Here is a 26,890-nt window from a genome sequence, read left to right on the forward strand (position 1 = left end):
AAAACTCAAATGATCAAATCATGGCCACAAATAAAAAGGTTTTGCTTTACACTGGATCTCGCTGATCTCCTAAAAGTAGCCATGCATTGATTTAAACTCGGCCAGTTCAGCAGAGATCAGCCCGATTTTGATTCATGTATGGGCAAGCTGGTTGTACAGAAGTTGATCTAACTTCTGTTTTTCCCCAAAAATCAGTGCTGCCATCTTACCCACTGTGCTCTGACAGTGGGTAAGACGCCCCGCCATCAGAATAAAATAGCACAGCGGGAGTGATTTCCCATCTACATACAATGTGTGGATGGAGGAATCAAGGCTTTTTTTTTTTCCATTGAACCCGCTGGTTGGACTAAAAATAAAAAAACGATTAATGTATGGCCAGCTTAACAATTTATACACTCTGGTAGAAATTAATCATCAGAAATCACATTTTATATTTTTGAAAAAGTTCTTCTTGATGTATCTCATTTACCTCATCGTCTTTATACCAGGAGAGGCTCTCCGCAGTAAGAATAAACCAGTAGTCTTTGGATCCTCCTTTCATAAGACTGATATTGCTAATAGTCAACCAACCCTTCCGAATAACCTGCACAGAAAAAGTACATGAGCATGTAAAATTTTCAGTTTGCATGCCTAAGTATAAATCTTACATACCTGAGTAACTTTAATAATCAGTAGATCTAAGACACAGGTAGTTTGAGTAATATGCAACTCTCAAGTGTTCCTATAATGGCTGAGGTTGGCCCTACCTTCCAAGACTCTGTATTGGTTCCTAAAGGGGTTGTAAAGGTAAATTTTTATAATTTTTTTCAAAATAACAAACATGTCATACTTACCTCCTCTGTGCAAGGGTTTTGTACAGAGTGGCCCCGATCCTCCTTTTCTGGGGTCCCCCGGCTGCACTCCTGGCTCCTTCTCTTCTCGAGTGCCCCCACGGAGAGCCGCATTCCATGGGGGCACTTGTGTGGGCGCACTCCCGAGTCCTGCTGTTGCATCCATTGACTCAGACCGCAGGACTCGGCCCCACCCCCACCTCCCGTGTCACTGGATTTGATTGACAGCAGTGGGAGCCAATGGCTCCTGCTGCTATCAATCTACCCAATGAGGACAGGGACTGGAGCTGCTGTGCTTGTCCTTGTCGCTAGAACGATCGGGTTCAGGTAAGTAAAAGGGGGGCTCTGGGGGGCTGCTGCACTACAGAAGGTTTTTCACCTTAATGCATAGACTGCATTTAGGTGAAAAATCTTGAAGGTTTACAACCCCTTTAAATGTTATGGGTCGCCTCAATAACCAATAGGGATGCTCAAGAAGTTGGGTCAAGGCCATTATCAAAAATTGGAAATTTTCAAATGACCTCAGGAATCCATATTATTGGACCTACTGATCACTTTGACATGTTTTCCAAAAAAAGTACTGACTATATAGTAAAAGAAAGGGAAGGAGTGGTGTAGCTCTAATTTGGCCAAATGTTAAGTGCAGCTTGGATCCAGGGGTTCCCGTAGTAAGCAGCAACTGACTCAAGATACAAATAAGCACACAAGGTTGCCTGCACCTAAGTATGCCCAAATATTGCATACTACACCTACAAAAATATTTCTAATTCTGTAATTGAAGCTATACAACAGGGAGAGTGTTATCACTTGTTTAAAGTCTGCAGTTTCCCATGTCTCAACTTTACCTCTAGCCTGCTTAATGGAGTGCTAATAAAACAGATCATACTAAGGAGACAGAATGACCCTGTGCTTTCTGCATCCTGTAAGCCTCCAAAGTCTAAAAAAAGATAACAGAACTGTATAAAGCAGTAGAGCCTTACTGGCTTACAGTACTCTGATTTCTTGTGCAGAGGATTATGGAAACTAATAATCTGATGCACATCCAGCACAAACAAAGATGCCTGTTATTTAAAAAAGAAATTAGTAATGGCTTTGAGTATGCTTACAACCCATGTAATTCTGGACAGCCAGCTGCAACAGTTTTCTAAACAACTGCATCAAACTTTGCATAGAGCGCATGCACACCTAAAAAGTGGAAATGGTTGGGGCGAGTTTTGTCATAGCACAATGCTTCTCTTAAAGTGGAACTTTAGTCAGAAAATTAGGTCCTGCTAGATCACTTCAGGCTGGCCCGTTTTACAGGTATAGATATGTAAAACATTAAAAAAGGTGCCTATACTGTTTAAAATCCAGTAATACACTGTCTCGCCCTGCTCTGCACATGCTCATCTGCTCTCTATTTCTGGCATTGTGCCAAAAATCAAAGCCACTAGAGGCCAATCTGCTGACAGACTAAAGATTTACTGCTACTCAGGGGCTTAGGGGTTCAGCAAAAAGCCAGCCTCCAGCAGACAGAAACAGGAGCAATACTGGAGGAAATTTTCAGGACGCACTAATTTTGGTAGAATAATTATTAATGTGGGATGTATGTTCCTTGCCAAAGAACAGTATTTTTTTTATCAGGTTGGTATGGGTAAAGTTCCACTTTAAGAGAGGCAGAAGGGGAAATTTATGACTCAAGCTGTGATCACACAGATAACCTGTGTCATAAAATCTGTCACTGCTCTTGTGTTGCAATGCCAACTGTGTGCCAAAGTTGATATTTTTTTTTTAATTAAAGTTTCTCATTCTTGGAGGGGCATGTCTGGATGTGAGCCAAGGAGGACATGCTGGTGAAGAGCTCCGTTAATCCTGCAACAATCCGTCGCCATCCTTCCCACAGCGCATCCTGGTGAGCCCGTACAGCTCCCCTGCTTGTCCCTTAACATCCCCTGCCTCAGCAGCAGCCTGAATTTCAGACCCCGGCCAACTTTGTCAATATCCAGGCTACTCCTGGCTCCAAACATCCACGGCCCGCCGCCATCTTGAGGCCTGCAGAGCCTCCTGCATCCTCCATGCTCTGATACCGCAATTCGCGGGGAGAGTTGCCGCCCCATACTTCGACACCTGTGGCAAAATCCCTGGAGGGGGACAGCATCGGGGGGGCTGTCGGATGGTCCCATATGGCCGGCTCCACGCAAGCGCTGCCCGCCGCCATCTTGAGGCCTACGGAGCCTGCTGCATCCTCCTTGCTCTGGTGCCGCGGGTAGAGCAGCCACTCTGACACTCCCATCCCTGAAGCAACATCCCTGGAGGGGGCTGTTAGGGTGTGCAGCATCTGGGGGTTGTCCCATTAGGCCTCAGAGGGGGAGCTCAGCATTGCAATAGTCTCAGGTGTCTGCCAATTCCACCATCCTACAGTTTAGCCTGAAAATCCCCAGAACACCTGCTCATGCCCTCAAAGCTCTAATCATCTAACAAAAAGGCGCCCATACAGCCCGCCCAGACCGCCCAGTGTCCCAGTACCATTCTGGATCAATTTAGAGCGCTGTTAGCAGACATGGAACTGGCAGTGAACCTGGCGGCCTCTCCACCTCTACAGGCGCCACCACAGACAAGTGACACCACTGTTATCCTTGCAGCCATAGAACAGAGTAGAACCTCTTACTGGTAAACATTGCTCACCTGGCTGAGGAATGTAACCTCAACAGGGCAGATTTGGATAAAATCTGCCCGGGGGCAGACTTTCTGAGACGAGTCATGGATCTCTACCACAGAGGATCTCACTGCCCGCCATGATGATGCCCCCCTCACATTGCAGCGCACCGTCCAATCCCTGGTGGCTAAATCTGATGCTGTGGAAAACCGCTGGAGGAATAATGTCAGGGTCCTGGGTCTTCCGGAAGGGGCAGAGGGGGGCCACCCAGCTGAATTTGCGGAGGCTTTCTTTAAGACACTTCTTAATCTGACCGAGGTCCCACGACCTACGTGGTGGAAAGGGCCCATAGAGTCCCAACTGGCTGGGGCACCCCTGGGGCTCCACCGAGGTCCTTCCTAGTGAGGTTTCTCAATTAAAGAGACCGCGATCGCATCCTTAGTGAGGCCCACAAGCATCCCACCCTTTCCTATGAGCATACAGTGGTGCATCTTTACCCTGACTTCTCTGCGGATTTACAAAGACGTTGCAAGACATTCACTGATGTCAGAAGATGGCTACAGGAACTAGATATCAAATATTTCATGTTCTACCTAAGTCGCATGCAAGTTCAACAAGGCGGTTCGGTGAAGTTTTTAAATCCCCTCATGAGGCAGAAACCTGGCTACTATCTCTGTAGTAATCTTTGTTCTTACTCTCCCATTTACCTTCATCCTGGCTTTTGCTTTTGTTCCAAGGTTTGTTTGTTCATGTTTCACGGATGCTTGATCAATTCAGCATATTACAACATGTGGAGCAATGCAGTTCTCCCGCAGAGGGGGCGTGCAGGGGGACTCCTCTACCCAGCTGTCCGACATCCTGCTTTATCCTAGTGACCACCTAGCGGGACCAGCCGGATGTCCTCTAGGCATACCCCTGAATTTACCCTGGAGGTAGGCTGGCCTTCCATTTGCTGACTCATGTTGCTCCTAGAGTCTTACCGCAAGTCCCTTCCATGGCGGGCGACTGGTGATGCTCACACCCCTACTTGGGGCGATGCACTCTCCTGATCTTATTTGATCCTAGCTAATGGGAGCTACAGCAAGACAAATCAACATACCTTCTCCATAATGACACCATGCCCGCGGCGGGCATCTCTGGACTATCCAGTCTCCCGCCGGATGTGATGGGATACACATCCCCTCTCCCTTGGCTGCTGTTACAGGCCGGACACCATCAGGGGTCTTGCCTGGAACTCTGAGCCTCACGTAGGCGATTTTTGTTGGTATAAAAGTTTAGGGATTAAACTACAAGCCCAGGTTATGTTGGGGTATTGGCTTATGCCCCGTACACACGGTCTGATTTTCCGACGGAAAATGTGTGATAGGACCTTGTTGTCGGAAATTCGTTTAGGCTCCATCACACATTTTCCATCGGATTTTCTGACACACAAAGTTTGAGAGCAGGATATAAAATTTTCCGACAACAAAATCCGTTGTCGGAAATTCCGATCGTGTGTACACAAATCCACGGACAAAGTGCCACGCATGCTCAGAATAAATAAAGAGATGAAAGCTATTGGCCACTGCCCCGTTTATAGTCCCGACATACGTGTTTTACGTCACCGCGTTTAAGCGATCGGATTTTCCGACAACTTTGTGTGACCGTGTGTATGCAAGACAAGTTTGAGCCAACATCCGTCAGAAAAAAATCCTAGGATTTTGTTGTCGGAATGTCCGAACAAAGTCCGACCGTGTGTACGGGGCATAAGTTTTTTGCTAAGGTTAAAACTGCTCGATTGTCTGATTACACTGTCATGCTTATCACCATTTCATCTCCTTTTCTGCTTCACTGTTTGCTGAGGGAATTTTCTCTAGGGTCATTAATGAAAGATTTAGCGATGGTCTTCACTAACTATCTGAAGTTATCACATGATGGCTATGTATGTTAGACTGGTTTCCTGGAACATACGAGGCCTGAATGATAAATGTAAACGTTCCTTAATGTTCAAATTCTTAGCGTCCCACAAGCCGCATATCCTATTTCTACAAGAGACCCATCTCATGCGAAGTAAGATATTGGCTCTGCGTAGATCTTGGGTGAGACAGGCCTTCCATGCCACATACTCGACCTACGCCAGAGGTGTTGCAATCCTAATTAATACCTACCGTGTAAAGTAGAGAGAGTGATTTTGAACCCCAATGGCAGATATATAATTTTATTACTGGAACTTCACTCAGTTCTCTGGAATTTCATAAATGTCTATCTGCCCCCTCCTGTAGACCCCACTTTACTTTTCTCCATTAGCAAGAAACTAGCTCCCCTCCCTTCTACACATATCATTCTTGCTGGGGACTTTAATTCAATCCTTGACCCAGCCCTAGACTCCTCTAACCCCCAGCGCACTGCTTCCCCTGATCTTGCTCAATGGGCAGACACCTTTGCTCTATCTGAGCTATGGAGATGGAAGCATACTGACTCCAAAGTTCTTTCACATCTATCCACAGCCCATAAATCTGGCTCCAGAATAGATTTTGCTTTTGGTAGTGCTCCAGTGCTCTCTAAAGTCTCTGAAGCCTCACATCTCCCAGAGGGACTCTCTGACCACTCTCTGCTTGAAATATGCCTCCGGTTGGGTAGATGGAAAGATCGAGGCACCTGAAGGATTGCTCCCAGATGGATTAACAATGACAGTGTAGCTGAGCTCATATCTCCACAACTCGAAGGATACTGGTCTCACAACACATACATAGCTTCCCCTGGGGTGGTGTGGGACCTTCAAGGCTACGACTCGAGGCTCTTACATTTTGGCCATTAAAGCTACCAGATCTGATCGTGCTTCTGAAACCTCAAGACTAGAGGGTCTAGAGGCAGACGCTTCTGCTTCTTTTGCTGACCATCCAACACCATCCAATTATCTATAGCTATCCCAAGCCAGAAGGAATATAGCTCTACATTATACCTCTCTAACCCAAACTGATGTACGTTTGTTGTCCGGTAAAATATTTGAATTGGGCGATAAAAATGTCCATCTGCTAGCCAATCTGGTGGCTGACCCTCATCTTCAAACTATAGTCCCCGAATTGTTGTCGGAGACCGGGACCAGTGTTACTGATCCTGACGCAATCCTCACAAGTTTTTTGCCTTCTTTAGGAACTTATATCACCAAACCCAATGCCCTGCTCCTGAGACTATTGACTCTGAACTACACAAATTACATCTCCCCAGCCTGCCATCTGCAGAGATCGAGGCCCTGGATGCCCCAATAACAACCCAAGAGAGTTGGCAATCGCCTCACTCTCTCCCTCCAAAACACCAGGCCCAGATGGCCTTCCGGGTGACTGGTACAAAAGATGTACCAAGATTATAGCTCCCAAACTTCAGCTACTTTTCTCCCACTGCTTAGAGGTTAACTCCTTACCGCCCACTATGTACGGTGCCCACATTATACTCATCCCTAAACCGGGCAAAGACCCAAAACAATGTGCCTCCTAGAGGCCTATTTCTTTATTAAACTATGACCTAAAAATTCTGGCCAAGGTCCTCGCCACTAGGTTGGTCAGAGTTCTGCCTGAACTGGTTGACACTGATCAAACCGGGTTCATGCCAGGAAAATCCACTGACATCATTCTGCGAAGAGTTCTCACTCATCTGTAGCTCCCAAACTCTCATTCCCAAACCCGTGTAATGGTTGCATTAGATATTGAAAAAGCCTTCGATATGGTAACATGGCAATACAAGAAATCAGTCCTTCAGGCCGTTGGATTCGGTCCCCCCTTCTGCAAGTGGATAGATATATTATACAAATCCCCAATAGCGCAAATCAAATTAGGGGGCCTGCTGTCTGATCCTTTCCCAGTAGAGAGAGGTACTAGACAGGGGTGTCCCCTCTCCCCATTTTTGTTCGTCCTGGTCATTAAACCCCTGGCTACGGCCCTCAGGAACTCAAACTCAGTAAAGGGCATTAAAGTAGGCTCTATCACTGAAAAACTTGCTCTATACGTGGATGACCTCATGCTTTTTCTCAATGACCTGGGGCCCTCCCTCCGTGCTGCTCTGAATATTATTTCTGAATTTTCCGAATTATCTGGGCTGAGAGTCAATTGGTACAAATCTCAAGCACTACCTATTGACTCTCATGAAAAACTTCATGCAGACCCCTCTGTCTCACTGACCCGGACCTCCTCTATCTGATATTTGGGCATTAACATTACCCCTAGAGTCTCTGACTTTTCTAAATTAAATCTATACCCCTTACTCACCCAACTCAAACGAAAACTTTGAGCTTGGAATAACCTGCCTAATCCCTCATAGGCAGGATAAACCTACTCAAAATTAAATTCCTTTCAGTTTTTCTTTATGCTTTGAGGCACCTCCCAATTTGGATCCCCAAAGCCTTCTTTCAAAAATTTGATTGCATTATAACCTCCTTTCTGTGGAAGTCTAACACCCCCAGAGTAAATAAATCTATACTCAAAAGGCCCTGGACAGAGAGTGGTCTAGCCTGTCCAGATCTTCAGAAATATTTCTTTGCTGCACTACTATCACATGCTCATAACTGGATAGCCTCAAACAATACCAATGCTGCTGTAGTCCTTGAGGCCACACATTTCGGTTCCTACGAGGCGCTGAGAAATGCTTTATATAGGAGTGTCAGGGCCCCCTTTCCTTTCACACTTTCCATGAAGGCAGTGATCAGGGCTTGGCAACTATTGGTATGTAAACTACAAGGGGACCGTCACACTAGGTCTCCGGACACCCCCTTGTGGCTCAGCTCACATTTATCAGGGTTCTGGGCTGCCAGAGGTATCAAAAAACTGGAGAATATCTGTATTAGGGGCTCCCTTCTATGCTTTGATTCCTTTAAGGAGAAATTTGGGCTTACTAATCGCCAATTCTTTAGATTTCTTTAAATTTGCCACGCCTTCTCTACCCAATTTGGATCCACCCCAGTGCTTCTCTTTTGGTCCAACCTTGAATCCACATTAGGGGATGTCCCTCTGGTCAAACCCAACTCTAACATTTACAAAGGTTTATTACCCTCAGTCCATTTTGGTCTGGTGGATTTGTTCTCTAAGTGGCAGGGCGAGATCCCTAATCTGGATTCGGAAGACTGGGAAGATGCCTGGGAGTATCCTATTCTACAACTTATCTCCGTCAGAGATCGGTTAATACAATTCAAACTGATTCACAGGGTCTATCACCCAAAGATTATCCAAAATTTACCCAAATTCCTCCTTCAACTGTTGGAAGTGTGGTATAGCAGATGTTGACTCCAACCATATGTTATGGTCCTGTCCCAGGATCCAGTCCTTTTGGACGGAGGTCACAACATTCATTGAAACTTTGCTCATGATCCATGTTCCCCTGAATGTGTTGATCTGTTTGCTGGGTCTCGTGTGCTCCCTGGCCCGCCTGAGCAACCAGAACTCTAATAGGACTCCTATTATTTTATGCTAGGTAGGCTTTACTCATAAAATGGAAACAACCAGAGGTACCCACTTTGAATTTATGGAAATCATTGATCAACTCAGTGGTGCCATTATACAACGTGGCATACCTCGCCAGATGCTGCCCAGCTAAGTTTGACATAATTTGGCACTTGTGGTTAGAAACAGACATCATGAACGCAAAGCAATAGGATCTGGATCCATTTGTTTGTTTACTTTAACGAAATGTCTTGTAGCGGTGAAGGTACACCTAGATGCGTTATTCTCAACCTCAGCATCTCTCCCTGAAGTGGTCACCTGAAGTATAAGATCCATTAACCTTCCCCGTATCCCTCCAAATTGATGACACATGTAGTTTAAGGTTGTAGTTGTTTCAATAGAATATATTAGAACTTATAGGACTGTTACAATGTATGTTGTTTAAGCCGGGGTATGCCCAGAGGCTTTATTATGTAACCCTTTTTTTCACACGAAAACTCAATAAAAAGTATTTTTTTTAAAAAAAGTTTCTCATTCTTTAACTACTTCAACTCCGGAAGGTTTACCCCCCTTCATGACAGGCCATTTTTTTGCAAAACGGCACTGCATTACTTTAACTCACAATTGCATTGTCGTGCTACGCTGTATCCAAATAAAATTTATGTACCTTTTTTCCCACAAATGGAGTTTTTTTTTGTGGTATTTGATCACCTCTGTGGTTTTTATTTTTTGTGCTATAAAAAAAAAACGACAATTTTGTTTAAAAAAAAAAACAATATTTTTACTTTCTGCTATAAAACACACCCAATAGAAAAATGAAAAAATCGTATTTCTTTATATATTTAGGCCAATATGTATTCTGCTACATATTTTTGGAAAAAAAAAATTCCACTAAGAGTATATTGATTGGTTTGCACAAAAGTTAAAGCGTCTACACACTATGGGATAGATTTATGGAATTTTTGTTTTAATTACTAATGGCGGCGATCAGCGAATTTTTAGCAGAACTGCGACATTGTGGCAGACAAATCGGACACTAAGCGACACTTTTTGGGGCACCACTGCAGGGATCAGTGCTAAAAAATGCACTGTCACTGTATTAAAGATAATGGCCGAGAAGGAGTTAACTTCAGGGGCAATCAAAGGGTTAAATGTGCTCCTAGATGTGTTCCTAGGGAGTGATTTCTAACTGTGGGAGTGGTTTGGCTGTGAGAAGACAGAGATCCGTGTTCCTGCTTAGCAGACTACCCTACTAGCAGAATGGCGATCTGCCTTGCTTACATAGGTAGACCGCTGTTCTGACTCTCTCGTCAATGATCGGTGGGTCCCTGTGGACATCGGGTCTGCCGGACCCGCTGATTGGCACCCGCTCTGTCCAATCACAGCGGGAGCTGGTCACCGGTGGTGCGCACGCACGCCCCAGACCTGGTAGTGTCAGATCACTACCAGGTCTGGGGCAGTAAATTTGCGTAAGGAGGTCATGAACCGGTTGAATAAAAACTAAGCTTAAATGTTTGTTTTTCATTTTTTAATTTTAAGTTTCCAACTTTTAATTTTTCCTCTCATTGCTGTTGCTCTCCTCCACATCCCTGATAGGAAGATGCCCCTCACTGCTACCCAGATAGCAAGGATAACGTGCCACAAATTTGTGGCTGTGCTGAATTGTAAGCATGCTAAATTGCTGCACATTTTCATTGGCAAGTTGTACACTTGCAGCACTTGTAGTTGACCCTAGCAAGAGCAAAGTTCCAGTGGTGAGTCTACAGCAAGAGCTCTGCAAGTCTACAGCATAAAGAATTCAGCCACAGTGACCCCTGTGGTGGGATGATTATTGCACAACATAACTGAACCAGAACTTGCAGCAGACTTGCAGAATGTTTGCAAAGAAAGTTGATCTGGAGTCACGCAATGTAGACTTGCTGCAACTGAGCAACAAACTTGTGAAGCCTGGCAAGTCTAGCAATAGCTTATCAAGTCATTTTCAAACTTGCAGCACAGTTACTTGCTATCTGGGTAGTCTTGTTATGCATCATCACTATGATAGTGAGTGACATATACATATAAAACCCTAAAAGATGATTTAATCCCATCCCGTTCCATCCATAACTAAAAAAGAGAAGTTCAAGCTTGAGTTCAATTTTAAGCTGTTTTATATATCTCTAAAGACACATATTGAAATGGTTACCAAATATGTATACCTAACAAACAGTGTAAACTGTGTGAACATTATATAGTGGAAAGTTTATAAATGATATAGTTCTCAAACTGTTCTGGTCTCTGCTACTTGAAAAAATTGTAAGACACCTAAAATACATATTCAAAAACCTTTTTCCATGGATAGGTTATAGTGGTGTGTGTAATCGTTCTCTTTGAGCTGATGGGCTTTCTCTGGGGCTAATATACCTTTTCCCCTTTCTCTATATTGACAACAAGATAAATTAATTACTTTGTGTATGTATTGTTATTTTAGAATATGTCACCATCACAATGATAAGTATGCATCTATTTTACCATGGTCCTGATGAAGCATGGGAGCATGTGAAACACGTGGACCATCTTGTAGAGTAAATAATGAATACTCGATTTGTGGAATACATATGCTAAATCTGTGATGTACACCGTATGGATTTTGTCAATGAGAAAACGTTTTTCAGTATGTAAAGTGTCTTACACTCTATGGATAAATTTAGCTATTTTTGCAATTTTGTTTTGCTTTATTATTGCGTTCCAAGGTGCTGTAGTTTAAAGTCTTGTGTGTAAACTTTGAAGTATCTGTAAATGAGTGATGAGAACATCTTTGAACATGATATACTGTAATTGTCAATGGCCCCTTTTAATGTTTCTACTTGAAAACATTGGAAATACAGAAAAAAAGAGATTGTCCTACTCCTGCTTGCATTCACACCAATTAATACAATGCATGATGATTTGGTGGATTCAGGAGCAAGCGTGGCTTTGGCAGTGGGACAGAGAAATTATCCAAAGAGCTGACATCTTTTCTGAGATACAAGAACCCAGCAGGTATTTAAATCCTCTTGCACAGGGTTAACAAAACAGTTTTGATTGGAGGACTGGAGATCTACTATATGATTTTTGGGAAAATATATACACTATATGTACATGGACAACTGAAATAGGAGGCAAAATGTAAATGAAGACAACTGCTCTATTAGAATGATCCTATCCACAGATAAACATCAACATAGCTTTTGTTTTTTCTCCCTCAGCCTTGTAGCCTGTGATAGTTAGCCACCAGGCAGTTTTGGATATTGCTGGCATGAATCAGAACAGATCAGGAAGAAGGGAAACATGTGTAGCAGTAACATGGAGAGGAGATAATATTGTAGCTGTCAGCAGGGTACGGTTGACAGGATGAATGAAGGATGACACGGTTCCTTCCCGCTAGGCTGTACAGGACTCATTTGGGCTGCACACTGTCCTCGCCACAATTCCTGCAGTCTCTACATTAATAGAGTAATAGAAGGAAGTGACTTTGAAAGATTACTTAAGCTTGTAAAAACACCCATCTCCCTCCCTTTCCCTGAAGAACAGGTCAACAGGAAAATATGATTTTCTAAAAATGCTTTTGCTATTGTTAAAATAACATAGTTGTGTTACTTTTATCACGGAGCATCTATGGTCACATCAGCAAGCAACTTACACTATTCTGGTTTTTCACATACAACATCTCTATTAGGTCAAATACACCTAAGGATCAACACATCTAGTGATAGTTTGTTTTAAAACACAAGGGTTTTGCATAGCAATTTTATAACAGCTCACTAAAAGGATAAAATGCTATACTAGTAGGGTAAATGTGACATTCAATGGCTTTAGTACATAGCTTAAAAAATTATTCACATATGGCCATCATCACTCAAGACTTTACAAGCAATATAAGTAAAGTAGTTGTGTTGCCTACATATTATAACTTACATTGGAAATTCAGATAATATTTTACAGGCCAATTATAACACCAAAATTGGCTTTTCCAGGTTAATACCAGTCACCTATTTCTCTAAAACACAAAAAAACAACTGAAAAAAAGCTTATTAAAGCTTAACCCTGGCCACATATAAAATAATGCCAATTAATGCAGTTCATAGCATGTTTTTTAAATGTAACTAGTAATTACTGTAACTACTGTAACTACTTAAATTTGGCATAGAGTCAGTCTCTTGAAATCCTGTATACAGTAACACTCAGTATCCTTGTTCTGACCCTCCCTCTCCTAGTCTGTCAGGTGTGCTACATACATATGGATTGGCAAGGAATCTGCTGTTAGGAGGAAAGAGCATTGACAAGCTTATCTCTTCCAATATCTAATAGTGTATGCACGTGTGCAAACAACCTGACTTTGCTGTATGATAGGGCTGCATTAAACTAGAACTAAAGTCAGTCACTGGTTCTTTGCTCTGTCCCTCCAGCGCTCTCTGGAGCACAGGACTGTGCAAGGGGCAGGAACAGCTGGCTCAGGCTCTCAGCAGCTTTTGGTCAGGCATCTGGGTGGATCCCAACATTAAAATCAGGATTTCTCAGGAGTCTGGTACAGCTGAGTGACATCAGCCTGATGTTGGCTGAATCTGGGTCACAGGCGTGCAGAACGAAGTGTGCTCCTGTGATCCCCAGGAGAATTAGGGCAAAAAGAGCTTTGGCCCTACTTCTCCTTTAACATTGGTCAATGAGAAAATCATGTGGAAATCATGTAGTAGTTATAAACACACATAACTGAGTATAAAAAAAGAAGTCTGTAGATAAAAAAAGAAACAAAAATCTATTGGTGTCCCAGTGTCACAATGAAAGTGTATCTCACCACACAGAATACACGATTGAGGGCAGCTCGTGGGAGGTCTTCAGATTCCAGCGTCTTCATCGAAGTGCTACACAAAATATAAAGCATCCCACTAATTAGTACTTAAACATGCACTAACAAACACTAACTCATGACTTTAGAAAAAGACCACAGACAGAATACTAATGTCTAGAGCAATTTAGCACAGAAGTGAATAATAAAAAGTACAGGGTCAGGAATGTTACTGGAAGGCTGTTCTGATTGCTTTTTTTTAAAACTAAAAGCAATCAATCTTATTTAGATCTTCAGTTTACAATAATAAAGAAAGCCCTTAGCTCACTTTTATGAAAATCCAAATACGTGCACATTACAAACTCCAAAAATGTACTTTCTCCTAGCTGGAGAAGGTGGCTTTGCTCTGGAGCCGGAGCTTACAGTGATGTTTTTGGAGCACTCTTTTTTTTTTGTCATTCTAATGCCCCCTACACACGGTTGGATTTTCCGACGGAAAATGTTCGATGGCAGCTTGTTGTCGGAAATTCTGACCGTGTGTAGGCTCCATCAGACTTTTTCCATCGGAATTTCCGACACACAAAATTTGAGACCTGGATCTCAAATTTTCCAACAACAAAATCCATTCTCGTAAATTCCGATCGTTTGTAGACAATTCCGATGCACAAAGCTCCACGCATGCTCAGAATCAAGTACGAAACGGAAGCGCTCGGTCTGGTAAAACTTGTGTTCGTAATAGAGATAGCACATTCGTCACGCTGCAGTTTTTTAAATCTTTTAATGCAACGCATTCTCTTCTTCTTTAGAATGTTAGAATAATGAAGTTGTTTTGCTGCTGATATTCACACAGAGTTCTGAAAAAATGATTTCTTTATTATTTCTCGTGATCTCCTGAATATTTTATTTTCTGGTTTTCGGCAGATCTCCATAATAATGTATTTCATTTTGTTTAGAGTGTTTTTTTTTTTTATCAAGATTGCCTTGTTTTTGTGTGTCAAGTTACCACAACACCATTATTATCTTGTATTTTTTTAACCTCAAGGAGGTTGGTTTGTGTTGGTGTCCCTTGTTAATTTGACATTGTATTTTGGAAATGTACCTGCCTACTCACAAACAAACTGTCCTTTTTGAAGTAAAACACATAGGCAAGTATTTGTGAATACAAAATAGCCATTTATTATGGGTCATAATAAAATAAAGAGGAAGGCAATGCTGGAGAAACTGGTGACATAGCCTTTGTACCCCAGGGCACACATAAACTATTTTACACCCAAAATTGGTAGCCTGAGGAGTCCATATAAAAGTGAGCACAATCTGGTCCCGGACTACAAGAGATCAGGAACAGCAGCAGATAACATATATGTCCCCAGGCTGTGGTCATACCACAGCCTGCGTCTTTTGTCAGACCAGACTGAACCCAGGCCATCACTTTCTTGTCTTACTTCCACTCTTCCTTCCCCGCTTGCTTCCAGGCTGTGGCTGTGGTGTTGGAGGTGTGGCAGGAGGTGGAGGAGGATGATGGTCCAACTCACAGGGGTGTGTTTTGGTTGTGATTTGGCCCCTCAACCCCTTTATTTAGGGTCATATACATCATTTCCTCACACAAGAGGCGTTGGCCCTCCTCTATTTCCTGCATTTTGCTGATAGTCATGCAGGCAAAGGCCTCTTGAGGAATGGGGGTGGTTCTGAGGGCCGCCTTAGCCTCCCGAATCAGCCCAAGTGCTGCCTCCTGCACATTACTCTCTTCCTGGGCCTTTTGGCTGGAAGGCGGAGGGGAGGGACCTGGGATTCTGTCAGGCTACTACTGGGCCCAGCCACCTCCTGGCTGCCTCTTACTCCTGCCACCTCCTGGCTGCCACATCCCACAGCCTCCTCCTGGCTGCCACATTCCACACCCTCCTTCTGGCTGAGGCTTTCCTGTGTATGAAAAAAGAACATAGTTTCAGTTTTTTGTTCATCAATCACAGACAATTTTTAGCTCATGACTGTTACAAACTGAAGGTTAACAAACAGAAAAGACTATCATTCTGACCCCAGCATTTTCCTTCTTGTCTCAAACATTTTTGCCCACTACTGTCTATTGATATGTAAAACAATTTATTAAATCAGCGATTAGTGATCAATAATAATATCTAACATCATTAATTTTATGACCAGAAATATGTTGAACAATGCTATACCTGACTCAAGCCGGGCTCCTCCACTTCTTCTTCCTGGCTGAAAGGCCCAGGTTTGATGTCGGAAGCCTCAGCTGGGGTAGAAGGAAGCGTGGAAGGAAGAGTGGAAGGAAGGTTTGAGAGGGATTGTCTGACTTCAGTCTGGTCTGTCAGAAAACGCAGTCTGTCATTGTACCACAGCCTGGGGACATAAATGGCATCTGCTGCTGCTCCTGATCTCATGGATTCCTGGACCTTATTACGCTCCCTATTATAAGTGCTCCTCAGGCCACCAATTTTGGCTTTTAAATAGGTGATGTTTGCCGTGGAGACCACCGACTTCACCAACTCCAGCAGTTTCTCCAGCGCTGCCTGCCTCTTTTGTTTATGATTATAATGCCGATGTTTCACCTGCCACAGACAGGGCAGCTCCCTGTACTTGTCTATGAATATGGGGAGGAAGTTGTGGTCATTGAAGCCATCCATTTTCTCTGCAAGACACAAGACAAGACAAGCCCTAATGTCAGGCTAAACTCTCCTAATCTTGTCCCAATATAGGCCTCAATCTATAAGCAGTATAGACCACTGTTGCCCCAAGTTCAAATTGTACCTTAGTTCTAACGATCGGCGCTTCCAATAGCCCTTCCTCCGCTCACAGATCGTACGTACGACGCACGCGTGTTACGCTTTATATACACTGCACGAAACTCCGCCCGCCCCTGACCATCTTTCTAGTCTATTCCCCGCCCCTTCTTTTTTTGAGCAGTGGGGAGAGCACATGGTGGAGAAAGAGCAAGTGCATGCAGACAGCAGCAGCAACGACGAAAGCCCGGAGCCACGAACGTCCCGATCCTGGAGGAGATTAAAGCCTCAAATATGTCCTTTGTAGAGATGGAGGAGATGGTGGACATCTTGAAGAGGGCCAACTATGATGGGAAGCATGGACCTTACCCAAACCCAAATGTGGGAAAGGCCAAGATCATGACTAAAGTTGTGAAGAGTCTGTGCTGGAATTTTGGGGTACGGCCATCCAAGGATCAATTGAGGAAACGCTGGTCAGACCTGAAATTGAGGAAGCATGATCAGTACAGAAGGATCAAGAGAGTTCTTCAAAAAAGTAAGTTGTTGCTGTGTGTTCCTATTATTATTATTACTTGCATGCTGCTTCATGTGCTTTTCTTTACTGTTGTACAGTTTAAAATGGCAACTTTTAGGTTCGTGGGCACAGCAATCGTTCGTAGTAAAAATCGTTCGTTTGCCCACTAATACGATGTTTTTGGCAGATGCAGGTTAACTACATTTGTTCAGGCCTATTTGGATTAAAATCAGTTTAGTACATTGTTGTCTAGATGGGTTTGTAACTAGAACGAAATGTAAACTTGATTCAGTGTAAGGAGAGGACACTCAGCAGCTGTTCACACATCTGGACGCAGGAGCACTAGTGTGGGACACCAGAACAAACTTTTTAGGGTGTCCCACACAGGTGCTACAGTGGATACTAGGGGTGTCTCCATGTGTCAAAATTGTACAAAAAAGGTAAGTATTCCAGCTTTAGAAAGGGAAAAAAATGTCTTCAGCTTGGAACTCTGCCCAAAAAGACAATTATACAACACTTCCAAGCAATGTTTCATATTCCTATTACTGGACTCAAATATCGGCGTGCTAAGTATACCTTTTTTTTATTCACATAGGGGAGAAAAAACTCGGGACATCTGAGGACACCAGGGCCCCACAACCTCCTAAAGAAGGGGAAATACCACCAACACAACCAGAGGATGTGGAGGAAGGAGAGGTTTTGGAAGTTGGCGAAATGGGGAACACAACAGGTGAGTGTCTGAGACCACAGCTTCAGGTAATAGATGTATGCCTGCATATTTGTAATACATGTTTTTTTTTTTTAAATTCAAGGTGATGTGGATGTTGTGGAAGAAGAAACTCATTTTACAAGTGAAAGTGCATAGATCCTCATCGGGGAGATCATGGTCTGCAATCGTGATTTACAGAAGATCAAGGAACACATCAATGATGTTGAAAAAAGACTCAAAAACATCATTGAAGTTTTAGGCAGAATCTAAAAAACACCTAAAGTCTTAATTTTTTTGATATTTTTCACCAATTTGTTAAGTATCTTGAAAGCCAAATTTTGAAGATGCACATAGTGTGTCAACATGTGCTATCTGCCATCACGGGATATCAATGTAAGCGTTTGGTGGGTGCAAACCCTTCCTCGCAACTAAAGTAGCTGAGAGGAAGGGGCTGCACTCCCGAAACATTTCCATTGATCCCCCATGATGTAAGCTAGCACATGTTGACATTAGGCATGGGATCAGGAGGGAAATCCCCATTTTGACTCTAAATTTGTGTGCATCTTCAAAATTTGGCTTTCACAGGGGTGACATCACCCCATCTGATGAAGGCAAGATCAACACAGTTTGGACATACTAATGTCTGATCTTGCCTTCATTTTTTCAAAGTTGAACTTTGTAAGTTCCTGAGTTGGGTATTGTTTTATGGTTTTAAATATGCCTATTTAACACAAAAAAGGCTATTTGTACTGTCTATACCAAAAATGTTATTCCTAAAATATGTTGGTTTGTTCAAAAACCCTTTTCTAACGCACATGTGAATGTGCACCGAGTAAAAATTTTAAGACTCAACAATGTGTGCCTTCATCTTTCAATGCTCAATAGCAGTTTTTGGAGTAAGTTGTTGTTTACAGTGACAATGGGGGTTATTTCCTAAAGGCAAATTCACTTTGCACTACAAGGGCACTTTCAAGTGCACTTTTGCAGTGCACTTGTAGTGCAAAGTGGATTTTCCTTTAGTAAATAACTCCCACGGTGCTTTATAATTTGCCACAATCATTCCATTTTCGTGACTTCCCAAAATTCATTCATGGTGCTGAAAATGATGAATCTTTTTCTCATTAATGCATTACATACATTAACAACAATAACAAGGTGTGTGTGTAGCAGACCCACAACATAATATTTTGCAGAAGAAGAGATTGTCACCACATGTATCAAATAAATTACGTTTGCACTATTGAAGAAAATGGCCATAAAAAATGCCATTGGAGAACCTAGGAGGCAGCTAAAAGAAACACAAGCAGTAAATCAAATGAAATATGAGTTCAGTTTATACCAAAAATATTTATTTGAGAAAAGTTTCACACATTGTCTGGCATATCAATGCCCCCCCCCCCCTACCCGCAAGGTACTCAAGATACTCCTGTCTAACTTTGCGGGCGCTTTGGGGGGGCAAGCCAGGACAGCCAGGTTCAAGTGTGGTCAAGGTAGTTGGATTTAGAACACCGGCCTCAGTCCCAACTGAGGCCACATAGTTTATAGCATTTTTCCATAGGAAATTGTGGAGAATGCAACAGGCCAGGACAATATTATTCAGTTTATATTCCGCCATATGGATCGCTGTCAGAAATAGGCAGAACCGGCTGGCCATTATTCCAAAGGCATTTTCAACCACTCTTCTGGCCAGCCAGTAATTAAAAACCCTCTGGTCCGGGGTGAGGATCCTCATCGGGAATGGCCGCAGAAGATAGTCCCCCAGCACAAAAGCTTAATTTGCGACTAAGACAAACGGGAGTCCCGCCACATTGTCTTCCGGAGGTGGCAAGTCCAAGCTGCCATTCTGGAGCTGTCTGTAAAACTCTGTCTGGGCGATGACTCCACCATCCGACATCCGGCCATTTTTCCCCCACGTCCACATACAGAAACTCGTAAGTCGCCGACACCACCGCCAACAACACTATACTATTAAACCCCTTGTAATTATAATAGTATGACCCCGAGTTGGGGGGTGGTACGATGTGGACGTGTTTCCCATCTATTGCCCCTCCGCAGTTGGGAAAGTCCCACCGCTGGGCAAACTGGGATGCCACAGTCTGCCATTCCTGTGGCGTTGAAGGAAACTGTAGAGTCAAACAAGAAAAAAAAAATAGTAATTTTGCATGTAAACATTTCAAGCAGATTATACACAAACATTCTTGGCCAACATCAGTATAACATTTATTTGAAGGAGTATTTAAAGACAAATATATAAAGTACATTTATCAGATTCCTCACTCTCTCTGATGGCCAATTGTAAAAATTATAGGGGGGGGGGATGTTTTGGACAGGTAACCCTCTCCACTTCCATGAGAGCTGAATGCATAAATAGTGTGTTTAACTTTGGCCAGCCCCTCCTTACACTATTGGCAGCTCACTGGACAGGTAAGAAGTGTCATATTAAAAAAATATGAATACACAGTATACAAATTGAAGCACATTTTTTCATTGTGCAATTACCTATCAAGATAATAAGAGAACAAAACTTTAAACAGTACCATTTGAAAGTATTTAGGCAGGCCCTTGGACTACATGCTTTGGTGAATTCATCCATAAATATGACCACAAAAGAAGTAGGTATAGTGTGTATGGGTTGGGCAAAGTCAGCAGATAGAATATTGGTATCTGCTGACTTAGCGGTTGGGGGGAGTGAGGGTTCCAAGTGAGTTTGGGACCCCCAAAAAAAGCACTCTGCATGAATTTAAGGACACGAATAACATTTGTACACATTTTAGGGGGTCTTTAGGGTAAAGCACTACAATGGAACTGACAAAATACATTGTTAAGTGACTAGGCTATGTGTGGAATGGCCCAGGATAGCATGCTGGGGAGGTTAGTGAAGGCAAATATGCATGAAGGAAGTTTAAAAAATTCCAGCATGAATGAGGACAAAGGGGACATTCACAGCATATTACAATCATGGTAATTAGGGAATAATGAAAGAAATACAATACATTAGCAAACATTAAATACATATAATGTGATGTTAAAGGAGAAATCTTACCTTAATATAGTCCTTCTGCAGGACCTGAATGATGGCAGAACAGGTCTCTGGAATAATGATCCCCAGAGCCTGGGGGGGAGATGCCTGTCGAGAACTTGATGTCCTGCAGACTTCTCACTGTCGCCAAGTACCACAACGTGGCGACTAGCCTCTGTTCAGGAGTGATGGCTTGCCACATGCAGGTCTCCTGCTTGGTAATATAAGGGGACAGCAAAGCCAACAGACGGTGAATAACGGGGTCTGTCATTCAGAGATAATTCCTGAAATCATCAGGATTATTCTCCTGTATCTCCCACAACAAAGGCATGTGCGAGAATTGGTCACGTTGGAGCAACCAATTCTTGGTCCATGAACTCCTCCTCACCCTGTTCATGAACTCCTCCCCACCCTGTTCATGGACTGGGCTTGGGTCAAAGTAATAAGAACCCCAACACCAAGCCCTTGCACAGCACGAACTCTACGACGAGTACGTAACCGCAACATGGCTTCAAAACGGTCGACTGGTCGTAACGAACTAACAGAACACACTGAAAAACAGAAAGGCCTGAGAAGAGCGAGCTGAAAATCAGAAACGAGCGGACAAGAATGCACTGCAAAATGAAATACGTACTATAAAATACGCACTGAAAAACAATTGCAAACTGACTACACGCACTGAAAACCAGATACGAACCCACAAGCACAAACTGAAGAGCAGTAACTGAAGAGCAGTAACGATCTGAAAAGCATGAGGCTGAAAAGCGCGAATCATCTCTCACCAAACTTCCACTAACACGAGATTAGCAGAAGGAGCCCAAAGGGTGGCGCACTGGCTATTGAACTTCCTTTTTTAGTGCCGTCATACGTGTTGTACGTCACCGCGTTGTGGACGTTCGGAATTTCCAAAAAGATTTGTGTGACCATGTCTATGCAAGACAAGTTTGAGCCGACATCCGTCGGAAAAAATCCATGGATTTTGTTATCGAAATGTCTGATCGCGTGTACAGGGCATAAAATTGATAATGGCACATGTAACGCAGAAAATATTCCTGGCAAGATACAACTTCAGTCTCACTCTTTCACAGACGCTAATTCATTTATAAATATGGAAAACATCGCTGATTCCAACAAGTCATATGCTGGATCAGCAAAAGTATATGGAATTACCCTGACTAGCATATTATCTGTTCATTTTACTTAGACATTTAGAGTACTACATTTAGAACTAAAGGCAAAACTTTTTTTAATTTTGGACAGAGTAAGGGATGATTATATGTCAGGTTTTCAGTATTTTGCCATCAGTGTTCCATTGGGGAGATTTCCTTTTAGTTCCTGGATCACCAGGGTCATCAAAACGAGTGTCCCCATTGGTCTCTGGAGACCAGCGCTGCCATTCACAAAGATCACAAAGCCTAAGTGCAGCTGCATCTAACCATATAGTGCCTTGAAAAAGTATTCACATCCCTTGAAATTTTCCACATTTTGTCATGTTACAACCAAAAACGTAAATGTATTTTATTGTGATTTTATGTGATAGACCAACACAAAGTGGCACATAATTGTGACGTGAAAGGAAAATAAATGGTTTTCAAAGTTTATTACAAATAAATATCTGAAAAGTGAGGCGTGCATTTGTATTCAGCCCCCTTTACTCTGATACTCCTAACTAAAATCTAGTGGAATCAATTGCCTTCAGTAGTCACCTAATTAGTAAATAGAGTCCACCTGTGTGTAATTTAATCTCGGTATAAATGCAGCTGTTCTGTGGAGCCCTCAGTGGTTTGTTAGAGAACCTTAGTTAACAAACAGCATTATGAATGGCACTGGGGGCTCTGTGCTGGCTGTACCTCCTCCCACAGGAATGCCCATAATTTGGGCTTCAGAATAGGGTGGAGCTACAGCCAGCATGAAGAAGTGTGTTTAGGGGACGATGGGGTCACAGATCAGCATGGAACCAAATGCTATATGCACTTGATTCCCCGGAGAAGTAAAAAAAGTACCCTTTTTGCAAAAATACTGTATATTTGCTTTTTAACCACTTACCGACCGCCGCACGACGATGTACGTCCAAACTTTGAATGGGGATATCGTTGTTATGGCAGCAGCTGTGTGGGCTTCACCGGACCTTCAGCGGACTTTTCCAGTCGCAAATCTGACAGACTTTAGATTTGGAACATGCTTCAGCCCGGGTTCACACCACAACGGGCTGCGGATCGCACAGGAGCGCTGTGCGTCCCTGTTCACCGTTTCAGGGACGAATCAGGGCCGATTCTATGCCTGAATTCGGCCCTGAAACGCAGCCAAAGACGCACAGCGTTTTTGTGCAGTGCGCACCGCAGCCGCCCCGGAGATATGTGAACTGGCTCCATAGGGAGCCAGTCACATTCTCCTGCTATGCAAATTAGAGGTGCGGAAATGCACCTCTAATTCGCATAGGTGTGAACCCGGGCTTAAATCTTTACGTCGTAACTCTGCCGGACCCAGAAATCCGCTCGTCTGTATGCTAGTCCGACAGACAAAAACCCACGCTAGGGCAGCTATTGGCTACTGGCTATCAACTTCCTTATTTTAGTCCGGTGTACGTCATCACGTACGAATCCGTCAGACTTTGGTGTGATCGTGTGTAGGCAAGTCCGGTCGTTAGAAAGTCTGTTGAAAGTCCGCCAAAAGTCTGTCGAAAGTCTGTCGGACGGGCTGTCGGACAGGCTGTCGGATTTTTGTAGCTGAAAAGTCTGACCGTGTGTACACGGCATTAGTGAGCGCAAAACTGCAGCAGAGATAAGTGACGTCTCCCGCTCTCTTATGTATGATTTTGTATGTATGTGTATTTAGCTGTATGTCTGAAGTTCAGCTTAAAATAAAAATGTGATTTTGTTTATGTGTTTTGATTCTATCTAGGTGCTGGTAGCATTTTTAGTTGTACATACCATAAAGGAATAAAACAAGTGCACACAAGTGAACCAAAGCAGAATTGCAGTCAAATCCTAACTATACCTAAACCTGCTCCCTCCCCCATTGTAAGCCTATTCTAATTACCCTGTAAAAGATGTCTTTACTGCTATGCCTATGCTGAGGCCGCTCTGGTCCAGTCAAATGATCTCTCCAGCGGCCAGCTTCAGTGAAAAGGAGAGTTCAACAATGACTGCATAGCCTGGGCGATGATATCACTCAGACTTACTATGGGGCATTCGTTGTGACCTAGGAAATGTGTGTGGTCCAGTCAGGCTCATGGTAAAGGGGTATGTAATCAATGCTTCCACAGCCACTGCTAGAGTGCTGCCAGGGGATGTAACCTGTCCTGGTTACTATCAGGCTTCAGGGAAAAATGGGATGGCCCCTAAAAGTCACATATCTAGGTGTCCTGAAGTGATGCGCAGAGTGGCAACCTCAGCCTGGACTTGGAGTTCAGGCTGAGGTTGCCACTCTACTCATCACTTCAGGACACCTAGATGTGCAACTTTTAGGGGCCACCCCATTGTTCTATGGGGCATTCGTTGCCAGCTGTCTCTCCTCTTCACTGATGCCGATGCTGGGAACTGATCATGTGACCAGACCAGAGAGCCCTCAGAACTGGTAAGAATAGACATTTTTCCTTTCACAAGGTAGTTAGAACAGGCTTACAGTAGAATGGGGGTGGGAGTAGATTTAGGCAGAGTTAGGATCTGACTGGAATGTTACTTTGAGAGGTGTATTGTACTGTGCATCTGTCGATCTTTCTGTGCATGCTCAGAATTTTCAAAACTGACAAGGTCAGTGTATCAGATTGCGCATTCTAGTGCTTGGCATACAGATTCCAATGATAAATAATCAGATACTGTAAAAACAACAGCATAGCTGTCACAGGCTTTTTGTTATGCCTTTAACTTGGCACATTCTTGTTTCCTGCTAAGTGAGTCAAATTTATTTATTTTTTCAAACTAGTTTTTTAAAGAATGTGGTAAGTGCACAAATTGTGGCACAAATTAAAAGGAATAGAAGGTACAATAGCAACATTATTTGGACATTGGTGTACGTTCAGCTAGACAGTATATGGATTGCCATAGCACATGTAAGCAATTATTTGTGCACGCATGCAGGCCCGCAATCCAATTGTACACTCACAATTTATCCCTGCTCATGTTTATTTAATTTAGTAAATCAGCAGCTCCATATTTTAAACTAACTTGTACAATTTTGCAAAGATAAAAAGGACTGAGTTCTCATGATTCTGAAGAAGACTACCATTTTGAAGAAGACCATCAGTGGGAGGAATAGTGCCCCCACATTGGTGTCAGTGGAAAGAATGGTTCCCCAACACTGGTATCAGTGAAAGAAAATTTGCCTCAGTATTGGTGTAAGTTAAAGATTTGGTTCCCCAACATTGGTGTCAGTGTCAGGAATAGTGCCCCAACAATGGTATCAGTGGTATAGTTTATATCAGTGGAAGGAATTAAGCCTTATTGATGATATCTGTTGGAGGAAAAGTGCCCCATCTTTAGTGTTAGTGGGAGTAATAGTGTTCTATAGTTTATAACAGTAGGAGAAATTACGCCCCAATGTTGGTGTTAGTGGAAGAAATAATGCCTCATCTTTGGTGTCAGTAGGAGAAGTAGTGCCGAAGGGCCAGATACAGGCAGGCAGAGGGCTGCATCTGGCCCACAGGTTGCAGTTTGGAGACCAATGGACTAGAGCAGAAGGTGGGGGCAAAGAAAATTAGGCAAGTCAGTGAGGTGAAGAGACCAGCTAACAGAAAAGTTATTTATCTTGGCTTTTCTAAAGCTTAAAGAAATAATAAGGAGCACTTGCAATGTGTCATATGGCCATCACTATTTGGTTTTGTTGACATTTTGATAATCATTTAATGGGTGCCACTAAGGTAACAACTTTCCTTTTTTTTTTTTTTTTTTTTTGCAATAAAGTGATTTATTTGAAAAGAAAGGTACATTACAGTATGATTGAAGATCAGACAGTGTGCCAACACCATGTATTATAAATGCATCAAGAATAAACAAGCATGAACAACAAGAGAACCAACTGTGACTCCTGCTTGATTTTTCAGCATAAATTATCAGTAATTAACAGTAAATTACAGAGCTCTACACCAAGGAGAAATGGCCGTTCCCCTCATGGAGGATTCTCCATGCTGAGGGACATCACATCAACGGGGGGGAGGGGGGGTTGAGAGGAGGTCCCCTGGACCAAATTACGTACTAAGACAGCCCACACTCATACAGGAGGGAACATCAGGTCAGAGTCCAGGGGGCCCACACCGTTTCATACTTCCAGGAGCATCCCCTGTTTGAATATGTTATTTTGTACAGTGGAAGAGCCTCATCCACCATCCTCTCCCAGGTGGAAGCATTTGGCAGAGTTGAAGAAACACCATTTTAATAGGATTGCCTCTTTTGCATAATACAGAAGATATGCTATAAGTAGCTTAGCGTGGTGGGATCGCTGTTCATCATTTGGAATCTCTAATAAGGCTAGAGACGGGGTGGGTGTTAGATCAAGTTGTAATCTTAGATTAATTTCAGCAAATACAGCCTGCCAATATGACACCATGGAGGGGCACTCCCAGAACATATGCATATTTAGGCCTTCACTAGCCCCACCTGCTGCCAGCTGTGGACAATCTCCAATCAAAGCAGCCCATAAATAGCAGCACTTCCTATCTCTCAGTGCCCGTTTGTTTGGACTAGCTTCCTGGGCGTTTTGACTGCTTTGTGAGTCTGAATACCGTATTTAAACTTCTGCCTGAATTCCTGACTACTCTCTAGCCTGCTGATTTTGTACTTCACCACCAGCTCGTGTATGACCTTTGCCTGCCTGACCAATCTCTGGATTTCGATCGTGTACCGCTTTGCCTGATCTGTTGCCGTCCTGATCTGCCGTCCGAATCTAAGTTTTCGCCTGAATCCTCAGCACACAAGCTCCACTTCGGACACTACCTATCACAGGTACCTTACAGGCCCTGCTTCAAGCAATCCTCCCATGCCTCCCTAGCCAAAGAGGGAATGTTTCCCTGCCAGTACTCCCATAGTTTTTCCATTTTGGCTGAATCAGTACAAAGGAGAGCAACATATAGGGTGGTCAAGGGCTTATCCAGCTCACCTTTGGTCAACATGCCTTCAATAGGATCCATTTTGAGGGTTGGAGACTGAGGAAACTGAGCCCTAGCTGCATGATGCAGTTGATGGTACCGAAATAACATCCAGCCTGGCAGGCCGAATCTCTGAGATATTTGAGAAAAG

General features: G+C 43.2%; 1 protein-coding gene across 1 annotated transcript in view; it reads right to left on the reverse strand.

Moving 5' to 3' along the window:
- DNM3 (dynamin 3) overlaps nt 1–26,890 on the reverse strand; it is a 572,551-nt gene that overhangs the window by 437,918 nt on the left and 107,743 nt on the right. Inside the window, exons 15-16 of the mRNA XM_073593228.1 lie at nt 13,687–13,753; nt 470–583 (exon numbers count right to left, since the gene is read on the reverse strand). Coding sequence (XP_073449329.1) covers nt 470–583; nt 13,687–13,753 — 181 coding nt within the window. The remainder of the gene's footprint in view (nt 1–469; nt 584–13,686; nt 13,754–26,890) is intronic.

Source organism: Aquarana catesbeiana, linkage group LG07, assembly GCF_042186555.1.
Source record: "Aquarana catesbeiana isolate 2022-GZ linkage group LG07, ASM4218655v1, whole genome shotgun sequence".
Taxonomy (NCBI): Eukaryota; Metazoa; Chordata; class Amphibia; order Anura; family Ranidae; genus Aquarana; species Aquarana catesbeiana.